The sequence below is a fragment of the Vigna angularis genome, chromosome 10 (assembly GCF_016808095.1).
Source record: "Vigna angularis cultivar LongXiaoDou No.4 chromosome 10, ASM1680809v1, whole genome shotgun sequence".
Taxonomy (NCBI): Eukaryota; Viridiplantae; Streptophyta; class Magnoliopsida; order Fabales; family Fabaceae; genus Vigna; species Vigna angularis.
In genome coordinates, this window is record NC_068979.1 from 22,609,185 (window position 1) to 22,621,280 (window position 12,096).

Below are 12,096 nucleotides of genomic sequence, written 5' to 3' on the forward strand. Positions count from 1 at the left end.
AAACATTAAAAATAATAAAATCATGTGTCATGAGTAAAGAAAAATAATAATAAATCTTGTCTTATATAAAAAAAATGAAGAAATATTGGAAAGAATATGAATAAATATAAGTAGGAAAGTAATGATTTAAAAACTGGTAAATAATAAAAAAATAATTTAGGAAACTGTAATGATGAACTTATTAAGCATAATTGATGTGCAGAATAGTAAGTGTGTGTTTAATAAGGAAGAAAAAGTAAAAGCGGAAAGTGCAGCATTGGCTTCAGGCGCGATAATGAGGATAGGTAATAAATAATAGTAAAATACAGCACTAAATACAGCTAACAATCATACAATGCAATCTAATCCAATTTATTCTCTCACCTAAGACCACCCCCAGCACTACCTTTGGACCTTTTAACTCTCTATTTACATTACCACATTCCCTTCCAGACTCTGCTGCACCTTCTTCTTTCTTTCTTTTCTTCTCTCTCCTTACCTCCCCAGACGCCTTCCACTACTTCTTTCTTCTTACTCTTCTTTCACCCACCCATTCAACCCCAAAAAGATGGACTCAGAACAAAGGCGGAAGAGGAAGCGCACGGTGGGAAGACACCTTCACATCTCATCAAGATCACTTTTTATTTGCTTCTTCTTCTTAATCTTCCTCCTCTTCTTGTCTTCCCACCATCATTTCTTCATTTTCACTCCCTCCACCTTCAGACCCTCTCTCACAGCCTCCACCTTATCTCTCCTTTACTCTTCCGCAAGCAACTCTATTCTCGATCCCCTTCATCCCACTGCTCCATCCTACACCCTCCAACACCGTATCATCTTCCCCGACCACCATCTCCTCATCCTCACCACCCCTCAACAACACCAACTCCACCAACTAGACTGCGTCTACTATACGCTCCACCCCAACGCTTCATCTCCCGCTCCACCCCTTCAAGTTCAGGTTCGACCGCTCCTCTCCACGGACCGCTATGATGAATCTCGATCCATCGTTAGATGCCCACTTCCCCAGACGAACTACACCGCCGCTGGCTCCCAAACCGTAGAATTGCGGCGGCGCGGTGAGGTCGGTCGCCGGAATTTGGGTTTTTTTATCAACCAAACGGCTCAATCTTGGGACAGGGTAGCGTACGAGGCGATCCTTGACGGAGACACCGTTGTGGTGTTCGTGAAAGGCCTGAATCTCCGACCCCACAAGATATCCGATCCAACCCGGATCCGGTGTCATTTCGGACTCAAGAGTTTTCACCAGAACAATGCATTTTTGCTTAATACCAGGGCGGTTTCTGTGGCTCAAGAAGTTGTGAGATGTATGTTACCACAGAGTATAAGGAACAATCCGGATAAGGTTCGAGGGATTCGGGTCACAGTGAGTTATTTGGGAGGCAATGTGAGGCACCCCGTTCGTGTCCTTGTGCCTTCTGTAGCTACAGTTAGTGCACCTGGTGGTGGTAAGGTTCAGAAAAGGAAAAGCGGGAAGTATGAGTTATGTGCGTGTACTATGGTGTGGAACCAAGCTTCTGCGCTCAGAGAGTGGGTTATGTACCATGCTTGGCTTGGAGTGGAGCGTTGGTTTATCTATGATAACAACAGTGATGATGGTGTTGAAAAGGTTGTTCAGGATCTTGATCTTCAAGGATTTAATGTTAGTAGAAAGTCCTGGCCTTGGATTAAGACTCAGGAGGCAGGGTTTTCCCACTGTGCCTTGAGAGCTAGAGAGGAATGCAAGTGGGTAGGATTCTTTGATGTTGATGAGTTCTTCTACTTTCCCAGTGAATTTCATCAAAACCTGAGGGAAGGTGTTCCTGGTGAGAATTATCTGAAATCAGTGGTAGCCAATTTCTCATCTTCGAAATCCATTGCGGAGATAAGAACAGCTTGTCATAGCTTCGGGCCTTCTGGCTTACACTCACCCCCAAAACAAGGGGTTACACTAGGGTACACTTGCAGGCTTCAGAGCCCTGAGCGGCACAAATCCATTGTGCGGCCGGATTTGCTTGACATCAGTCTTCTGAATGTGGTGCACCATTTTCAGCTGAGGGAGGGGTTTAGGTACTACAACATGCCTGAAGGTACAGCTATCGTAAACCACTACAAGTACCAGGTATGGGAGACCTTCAAAGCCAAGTTTTTCAGAAGGGTTGCTACCTATGTGGTGGACTGGCAGGAGGACCAGAACAAAGGATCAAAGGATAGAGCACCAGGACTAGGAACAGAAGCCATTGAACCACCTAACTGGCGGCTTCAGTTTTGTGAGGTTTGGGATACTGGCCTGAAGGACTTCCTTCTATCTTATTTTGCTGATCCTGCAACAGGGTTGATGCCCTGGGAAAGGTCTTCTCTATAATGGATACTAATGAGGGTGCTAACATATTGGTAGCTGGTACCCATGTAAAGCACGATTATCACACGTATTAAGCATTCATTCTTTTCATTGTTTTTTAGGGCAGGGGAGCTTCTGTTACAGAAATTTTGTTTTTCCTATTTTTTAAATGATTTTATAGACAAGAAACAGACGTATACAGATGTATATTTGCAGCAATGTGAATGAATTCTCTATCATTTTTTCTAGTTAAGTACTTATGAAGTATATAACATCCAGTAAGACTAATATATTCGTGGTAAGTCTATTTATATTAAATTTAGAATGTTTGTACAGTGCTTAGTACATTGGATTTCTTCCCTTGGCGCCCTTTAGATAAATATCACTTTCCTCTAAAAAGAAAAAGTGGGGTTTGGTTTGCAGTAGTTTGGTGGACCTATTATTGTACATCAAGCTTCATTGCAATAATTTTTGCCCTCTATTTTACTAGCCATAAGTCGTAACCAATCAAACTTGTCCCAATAGAAGTTTTTAGTAATGATAAACAGCAAGTCAATGTTAAATTTTTTATTCTCTACGACTGTAAGCTATAAATAGAAAATCAGCTAACAAAATGGAAAAAAGGTTGTGGTCAAGCCACAACAGAATTAATTATATATCTCTGAAAGGAAGGACATGGAAGACTGTGGCGTTGTATGTTTACAAATGAAAATCTCTGAAATGAGCTTATGTATACAATTAGTCTGACTAATAATCTGAGCACTGCCTTGAAAAATGGATAACATATACATGCGACCAATATGAGCCTCTTATCCTAAAAATCTCGGCAAAAGGTCGAGGGTTTATTTCCATTAAAATCAAGTAAAAACATGAACGAGAGGCCACCTCGCAAATCTCTTAAACTTAATCTTGAGAAGTCAGAGGGTGATGCTTCACATATTTTGCAAGGGTAGAATCCAGCTTCTCTCCAATATAAGTGATCCATGCCTGTAATAATTTGAATATCATGCCACTAACCTACATACGTGCATCTCACTGACTTTAAAGAATAAGAAACAATATGCAGGACCTACAAATGTACTTGTACTACTGTCTAGTGTCATGTCTGTACTGAAATTCGAAACCTTAAATAGGGTTGAAATGATATTTCGGAAAACAGAGGATCCCAATCTAATTTCACATGCCATAGGATCCAATCCTTTCGATAAATTTGGGCATCACATGAAAAAAAGGGTTGAAATGTACCTGATCAGAAGCAGTGTAACCTCGTATCGTGTCACCACCGATAATTGCAATTCCTTTATCTCCAAGTGGCTGTAAAATTACTGCCTAACAAAATAATAACGATCGAATGAGCAACTTTTGCTATTAGATGGTAGATATTAACGAAATCAACAAAAAGTCATTGATAACAAAGGAGGTCAGTTGGTATAGACCCAATAGTACCCGTCTCCCCCTGGAAAAACAGGGGGTAAGGAGAAGACCTATATAAACATAAAAATGTTCATAAATAGAGTTTTATCAAGGTTTGAGGAAAGGGATCATATGTTTCACCGTAACTGATTTGAACATAGATAAATTATATGATCTTTCACATGCATGTCAGTCAGAATTTGGGCTGCGAAAAAGTACACTGATAGAACACCTATAGATAAAGCAATCAAATATACGCTGAACAAAAAATAACACGGAATATAGCCACAGACAGACAAAAGGCTCTTACAAGGTTATATCCTTTGTCCACAAACTGTACACAGCAATGCCGTCTCCCAGCACATCTTACTATAATATATACCCCAATACATACTTCCATCAGTTATGTACTATGGAAAACATATCAAAGCTGTTTCTGATTCTAATATATAATGCAATACGAGTTATTCTCTGTATTAAAGTGATACATTACTGCACGAGCTTTTATCACACATGTATCCTATAGATATGACTGCTCATGATAGTTTTTATCAATTCCCGTCATCACCACTTGCTGCAAAATCAGCAATGTCCCCAAGATTGACAAGACTATCTTAAAATTTTTGGAAACTCTATTCTAATCACGAAAATTAGGTCCATCAGCCCTAAGTTTTGGGAAACCAATAATGTCAAATGTAGAGAGTCAAGTCAACATATTTGGAAGACAAAAATAAATAAAAGACTGGAGTAAATTTGTGAAACTATAAAACCTAGTAGACCTCAATAATTGGAGGCCCTATATAGACCGTTTACTTGCATAGGTCGTTCTACCATAGTAGGGAAAAGCTTTCTCCATATTATCTTCATGAACTTCAGCAATCATTATTTCAGCATTATCAGTTAAAATTACCAATCTTAATTCTTTCTCTTCCCATTGGTGCAATGCATATGCATATGCTTCTTATGAATTGAGATAAAAGACAATGAAGAGAAAAGTAATGGAGAACCAACGTGAATATTTGTCTAGTTGGGAGATGTTGAAACGTGTAGTTTATTAAGTACTGATTTTGTCAATTGTGTTATATGTTGAAATAAAAACTACTGTATTCAGATTAAAATATGAAGAGCTTCTATTCAAGGGTCTTACTCCAAAAACTCAAGTACACCAGCTGCCAAAAACTATTAAAAGTCATTCAAGCTATCGACTCCCAGAATTAATTGGACAAAAAGCTAGGTTCAAGACTAACACTTGTACCCATTATACTAACACACCCCATTTTTCTCTCTTTCTAGACAAAAGCTTGTGCTTCAACATGATTTTTGAAAGACATCCCAGAGAAACTAGTTAGAGGACACAGTAATATTGCATAACATAGACACGTCGCATTAGTTAACTGGACAAGTTTAATACATACAAAAACAATACCTGAGTATTTAAAGGTAGAAATGGCAGCTCAGATTTTCCAGGATAAAGAGATAAATTTGCCAAGTAACTCTCTGAACATGTGAAAAGAAAAGAAAATTCAATAAATACCAGGGCACATCTTCACTTAATGAAAAGTACTGTATTTGAGTAGCAACAACTGTGATAGATAACACATATAGTTCAAAACTTACGAGCACCAGATTTCATAACTCCCTCGTATACTGATCCTTGCATCAATTTATTGGCATCCACACTTACAGCCTCACCATTCCCAGGAGAAGAATCTGCAGCAAAACCTATTTGGAGTACACAACTTCTCTCATAAACAACAACGAGCGAACGACAACAAGTGGCATCTGACAGAGATTCCCACACCCTGAGAACAGATTATTAAAGATACTATCAATAAACAGGAGGTAACACTATTAAAGCAGCACCTTCCGTTATCACTATGAATTTTTCTTCCATTAAATTAAATAAAATGTCAGATTGCATTAAAATTTATTATTTTCTGAAAGCTCCTGATCAAACCTAAGCCAAGGATCCGGTTTCCCTGCGGTACCATTTTACACATTCACAAAGTTAACTGACTGGAACAATTGGATAAGAATTGTACAGCTAATATGATATCTCAGTAAACCGGACAGTGTATGAGTAGTAGACTTATAGTAAACCTCGCGATATATTTGTTGAATTCTCATGAATTAAAAAATAATTTACATGACCTGATTTAGTAACTCGAATGCACCTACCAAAGCAACTCATTAAGTGCAACTTCAGGAAGTGTAGTGCAAAATCTCTTGCATTCAACTCCTCGAGGATTTACCTGGACAAAGAATCCAGACAACTAAAAACACGTTTGAAATAAAAAAATGAGACGCAAAGAGGAGAATGAAGCTCACCACAGTTATAGACTTAGGTTTTATTGAAAGCCAAACGAGGCCAGTCAAAATATTGGTAACCGCCAATCCCAAAGTCAAGAGGTCAGCTCTGGACTGCGAACTGCAAATGCAATCACTCGTTACAACCAAACTGATTTTGAAAACAACAGATTCAAACAAGGCGTAGTAATAACAAGCCTCAATCTAGGTGTTCTGGTTGAGCTAAGAATAGAAAGAAGAGATGTACCTGCCGGCGTCGGCGACGGGGGCGATGCCGGAGAGGGCGCGGTTGAGGAGGACGGCGAAGAGGGAAGCCGAGCCGACATAGATTGGGAGGGAGCGGACGACGTCGTCGTTTTGGGAAACCCAGTCGGCGAGGAAATCGCGTTTTGGAGTGGGGCCTCTGTAACTGAAAGCGGAAAAAGAAGAAGATAAAGGAGAAGGAGAAGGAGACGAAAGAGTGAAGCGCGGTTGAAATGAGGTATTTGAATTGGAAGTGTTAAAGGGAAAGCGAGTGTGCAATCGAGGAGTGAGAGTGAGAGTGGGAGCAGTTCCCGCTTCCATCAAAGTTTGTTATCAATGGATGACGTGGACTTTTTCAAGATGAGGGAGACGAAGAGCTGGGATAGATTTTTAGATGCTTGATGTCGTGTTATGTTACTATGCTATTTTTCATCAAAAGTTGTTCATACATTAAAGTTTGCTATTACATGATTTAATAATCAGATATACCTTATTTGAACTATATTATGTTAAGTAGAACAAATCATCATGGCTTATTAGTCAAGTAAATAGAAAATTATAATTAACTTAAATTTTACGAAGGAAAAACATTGACTTCAAAATATAAGTAGTCAAGAATTTATGACCACAAAGGGCAAAAACACCAAATGAAAATTTTCATATATAAATAATAATTTAAATTTTTTCAAAAATATTGAATACGTTTAAATAATTACCAAAGTATGTGCCTCGGTGAAAAAAAATTATAATGAAATGTCTTGCATCTATGAATTGAAATTGATTTGGGTTGGATTCTGCGAGTTAATTGGGTTGTGGATTTTGGGCTGGGATTTTGCTTCCTGCACCCAATAAAATATCTTTGTGCACCTCCACAATATGGAGTAAAGAGAAAAACAGGGCTCAACCCATAAATAATAGTCAAATAGTCAAGATTTCTTTTTGCACCCCATATTTTTCTTCTACACTCATAGAAATATAAAAAATTTGACTTTACCTTTAAAAAAACTTTAGGATAGCAATAGGAACAATTTGGTCTTTTAAAGACACACATGGAAACTATAGGGATGCAAAAAGAAATGACCATAAAAAAGTTAGCTCCATTTGGCAGCTACTGAATCCAAAACAAAATAAAAAATAATGAAAAAGTAGAGCTACCAATAGGAGGCAAAGAGCTCACATTTAATATTCACTTAAAATAATAAAATGAGATAATGTTTCATTTAATCACTATTGTTTTATTTGTTTATGGTGATTTTAATTATTGGAGAATAGGAGATGTGACAACCATGCATAGTCACACTCGCTAATTATTTCCATTTCACTTGAAACATTGATTCTTTTTAGATAGAATTATATACTTATCCGTTGTTGCATTTTTTTTAAGTTGTTCATTTTTTTAATTCATTATTGAGAAATAATGTTTGGAACATTCATACATATTCAAACTCGTCAAAATCTATTTTAACTTGAAATTTTAAACTTTAAGATAATATAATTATAAATTTTAAATATATATATATGTCCTGCGGCCTATCACATGTAACATTATTTTATATTTTTCCTTTGACTTGTGAATTATTCTGTATGATTTGAATTGAAATCCAATTGGCTGTGCGTGAGTTGGATTGATTTAGGTTAAAGGAATAAAAATATTTAAAATCTCTACCTAATCCATTGCTTAGATCAAAAGATTGAGTAAAATAACACCCAGTGCACCTAAAAATATAGACAAAAAGAAGCAAAGAACACCTAAAAACTAACTGAGTTCAATTCATCAATCCTTTTTATAATCATCAATCCTTTTTATAATCTTTGAACTGAGTGTTTTCTTAAAGTGCTAACTCAAATTATAACATCCTATAATCTCATACTTCATAATTCATAGTTGATATATTATAACATTACACCACCATTCACAATGAATATAAAGGATTTCATACATGATTTATATATGTTTTAAACTCATATTTCAACTACAAACTCATAAATATAACTCGAACTCTTCTAATTTATTCTTCTATCTCTTTCTTCATTGACACTGAATCGGACGACATTCTTTCATCTGTTCTCGTATAACCAATTATACGATCATCACACAAACAAGTAGGATGAGCTAACATGCAACAAATCATTTATAAAACATGCATAATTACTTTGATACACTCAACAAACATCATATAATAATTATGTTAGACACCCTTACACCATCATACAACAATCGCACCATAGATACTCATCCCATCATACCACAATCCCTAATAGACACTCATCCTATCATACCACAGACACTCATCCCATCGTACCACAATCCCCAATAGACACTCATCCGGATGATACGTTGATGAGCGGTCATGAGAGGTTATGCACTTGTGATGACCTCTACTTCTCCTTACAAATACACTTTCAAAATACTCTATACCATCCACAAGGTTAGTTCTCAACACTATGTCCAAAACCTACACATAGACCAGGACCTTCTGCCCCTCTCACCACATAACTCATTCTTCTCTACCTGAGACCAGATGATTATTAGAGTATCAGGATAACCCCCCAACAAGAGGACCCTCAACATCAACATATACACTAATATCATGTCATTACAGAATCTCTCCACGAGACTCATATCATGCTGATATTCCTCAACTCATACTATACCATTACAAAATCTCCCCATAATACTCATATCATGTTCAGATGCAACCTTTATTCCAGACTTAGTTTCTTGATCAGAAGTTGTTTTGTCCTTTGTTTTGATATATATATATATATATATATATATATATATATATATATATATATATATATATATATATTAATTAATTAATTTATTTTATAAAAATATATTTTTGAAGGAATGTATTTTACTATGTTTGAACCCATGTCTCAAGTGTTACAAGGTGTTTACCGTTATTGTAAATATTTGTTTAACTTATCACGTTTTATTTATATAAGCTACTACTAATAATAAAATTGTTACTATTAAGGTAAATATTTTTCATAGGTATTACACATGTGGCTTTTTACTTATTTTGAAAAGGAGATAAAAGGTTAAAAGTGCTACTCAACCAATTTGACATGTATTCAATGGTTGAATGAAAAAACAATCAAACTATACCCATTGATTATGCATCCTTTAAAGCAATTTAAACATTAAAAATCCCACCATATAGTATAACTTGACGAGGGAACACTATAAAACTTAAAACCATTTTTAAGTAGAATTGAATAAATAAATTTTAAATAATTTAAAGTAAACATAAGTAAAAAGAAATAAAAAATACTTCAACCCTCTTGAGTAAAACTTCAATACATTCCATAAACATAGGAACAAAACAATTATATATATAAATATAAGTCATGTGATAAAAACAACTACTTTAAAATTTAAGATAAATACGTATGCAATCATAATTATAAAAGTAAATTATGAGGCCAGAGATATAAATTTCTATAAAGAATCAATAAATTGATAAACAAAAACACAAATACTAATAATCTTTTGTTTTATATATATTAGAATTGATATAATATCAAATTTATTTTCATATATTTAATTGATATATATTTTTCTATCATGAAAAAAAATTCCAATATCAATATTAATTTAACAAATATTTTATCTTTTAAAAGTAAAAATATATTAGATTAAAAATTAATAAATATAATTTTTCTAACACAACAAATTAAATTTTTTTTACAATATGTTAGGTTAAAGAGACCATATATATTATTTTTAAAGTTGAGAATCAAATTGTATATAAGTTTGAGATAGAAATAAATGTCAATATTACAAAAAAAATAGAAAATAAAAATACATTCAATTCTTAAAAATATTATATTAGGAATTTAGTTTAATTCTGTAAAAATACAGCAAATTATTTAAAAAAAATTAAATTTGTAAATGAGTGAGAGTGAAACGCTTAATATTATATTATGTTCTAAAATGAAGCTGGTGGTGATGATATTGGTAGAGTCTTATTGGCTTTGTTTTGTGATGTGATGTTACAGTAAAGAAAAATAAATAAAATAATAATAATAATAATAATAAAAAGCTAGTGGAACTTTATGATAGCATTGATAGCCACCCTTATAGACCATGCTGGTGAACCATGAAAACATTTTTCGGGCGACCACAGGTTGATGTATCTAATTATCATGACGTACAAAGAATATTTAATATAATTAGTATTTAATTTATATCATACTGTAAATCGAATATTTAATACAATTAAATTACTAATTACTTTTAAAAAGTGTGATATAGTTTTTTATATCTAGATATGTTTTCCTCGTCTAACTCCATTAAATATGAGTATTTGTGTTAGATATTAATCAATGATAAGAAGAAAATTTTAAAATTATTAATAATAAAATATGAGTATTTGTGGGGGGACATCTCTCAAAGGCACTCAAACGCTCAAGTTAATAATGTAACCGAGCTAATAATGTAACCGAGCTGTTGGAAGAGCAAGTACTGTATGTATATTGTGCATCATACTCCTAAAGTCATACTTGAAACCTTTATTTATTCTAGTTGTGATGGGCTTTTACCTTTCGCCGGCCTAATGACGACCTAATCGTACCTTAATCTTCATTAGGGGCTTAATGAGTCATTATCTTTTATATAATCTAATCATGTGGTCGACCTGGATGGTCGGCCATTCAGTTATGCTGATCAGTCAGCCTTGATGGTCAGCTTGGATGGTCGGCCTGGATGGTCGACCTGGATAGTCGACCTAGTGATCGGCCTCGATGGTCGGCCTGGTGGTCGGCCTGGATGGTCGGCCTGGTGGTTGGCCTTGATGATCGACTTGATAGATCGACCTAATGGTTGGCCTGAGTGGTTGGCCTGGATAGACAGTACGGGAGGACGAACGTATGGAACGGTCGTACGGTCATGTGGAAGGACCGTACGGTACTATATATATATATATATATATATATATATATATATATATATATATATATATATATATTCAAAGGTGTAACATCCCAAATTTAGTACTATAAAACTACTAAATTGAACATTACATGTATAATGACAAAACAAGAACTACAACTTTAATGAATAAAAATTTTTACCTGAAGAACAAAATAACCACCTATACTACTAGCTTCACTTTCCCCCTTCAGCTACTCCACTGAAAAGACTACATCCTTAAGCTCACACCATTAAGGTGATCATCGCAAAAGAGAAACAACATACAAAGACAAACCACATAAAAGCAAAGGTAAGTTAGTGTAATTTAATATTCATGTGGAAGTACAATTCAACAAGCAACTAAGATACTCATACAACATGTATAAAACATATAAACATATATCGACCGACCACTTTAACCTGACTGTCCGGACTAGTATGAATATGTAGCTTGAGGCCGTTCGTGCACCCGTGGGTGTTGTAACTAGAAACCCATCAACTGCCACACGAGGTTAGCCCGTTATACCTCACCGTAGGACCCCCCTCGGCTAAGGCCTCCTGCTATTCTCACGACATGACTTACCTATCTCTACTTTAGAATTGGTAATCATTAGAATGTCAGGATGAACGTCGTGGATTTCACTGTCCATATTCATACTTTACCACCACATTGATAACCAATCAATGAGACATTCCTCCTTGGAATTCTCTTTCATACCAGTTGGAACATCATACCTTATTTGAATATTAATACAATTTATCATACATAGTAGATCAATGCAACTATAATAAGCAATCAGAGCCAAACAGTGAAATCAACATTTAAAGACCAAATAACATTTCGTAGATAAGACCGAACGACAACAACACAACCCTTGAGTACGACCGAACGGTC

The 12,096-nt window shown here is 35.2% G+C and overlaps 2 protein-coding genes across 3 annotated transcripts; one reads left to right on the forward strand and one right to left on the reverse strand.

Annotated features, from left to right (window-relative positions):
* Nucleotides 1–339: 339 nt before the first annotated feature.
* Nucleotides 340–2,570, forward strand: LOC108322510 (glycosyltransferase family 92 protein RCOM_0530710). Its single transcript, XM_017554635.2, has one exon. The coding sequence runs from the start codon at nucleotides 548–550 to the stop codon at nucleotides 2,339–2,341; it is 1,794 nt and encodes a 597-aa protein (XP_017410124.1). The 5' UTR covers nucleotides 340–547; the 3' UTR covers nucleotides 2,342–2,570.
* LOC108322511 (protein COFACTOR ASSEMBLY OF COMPLEX C SUBUNIT B CCB4, chloroplastic) lies at nucleotides 445–6,708 on the reverse strand. Of its 2 annotated transcripts, none has more exons than XM_017554636.2 (7): nucleotides 6,285–6,706; nucleotides 6,059–6,158; nucleotides 5,909–5,982; nucleotides 5,348–5,532; nucleotides 5,157–5,227; nucleotides 3,563–3,646; nucleotides 445–3,304 (listed from the first exon to the last, which is right to left on the reverse strand). In XM_017554636.2, the coding sequence occupies exons 1-7, from the start codon at nucleotides 6,599–6,601 to the stop codon at nucleotides 3,221–3,223; spliced, it is 915 nt and encodes a 304-aa protein (XP_017410125.1). In that variant the 5' UTR covers nucleotides 6,602–6,706; the 3' UTR covers nucleotides 445–3,220. The 2 variants fall into 2 exon arrangements, 1 of the variants encoding a protein (XP_017410125.1); XR_008245558.1 differs by having other exon boundaries at nucleotides 3,256–3,304; nucleotides 3,563–3,642; nucleotides 6,285–6,708.
* Nucleotides 6,709–12,096: the final 5,388 nt, after the last annotated feature.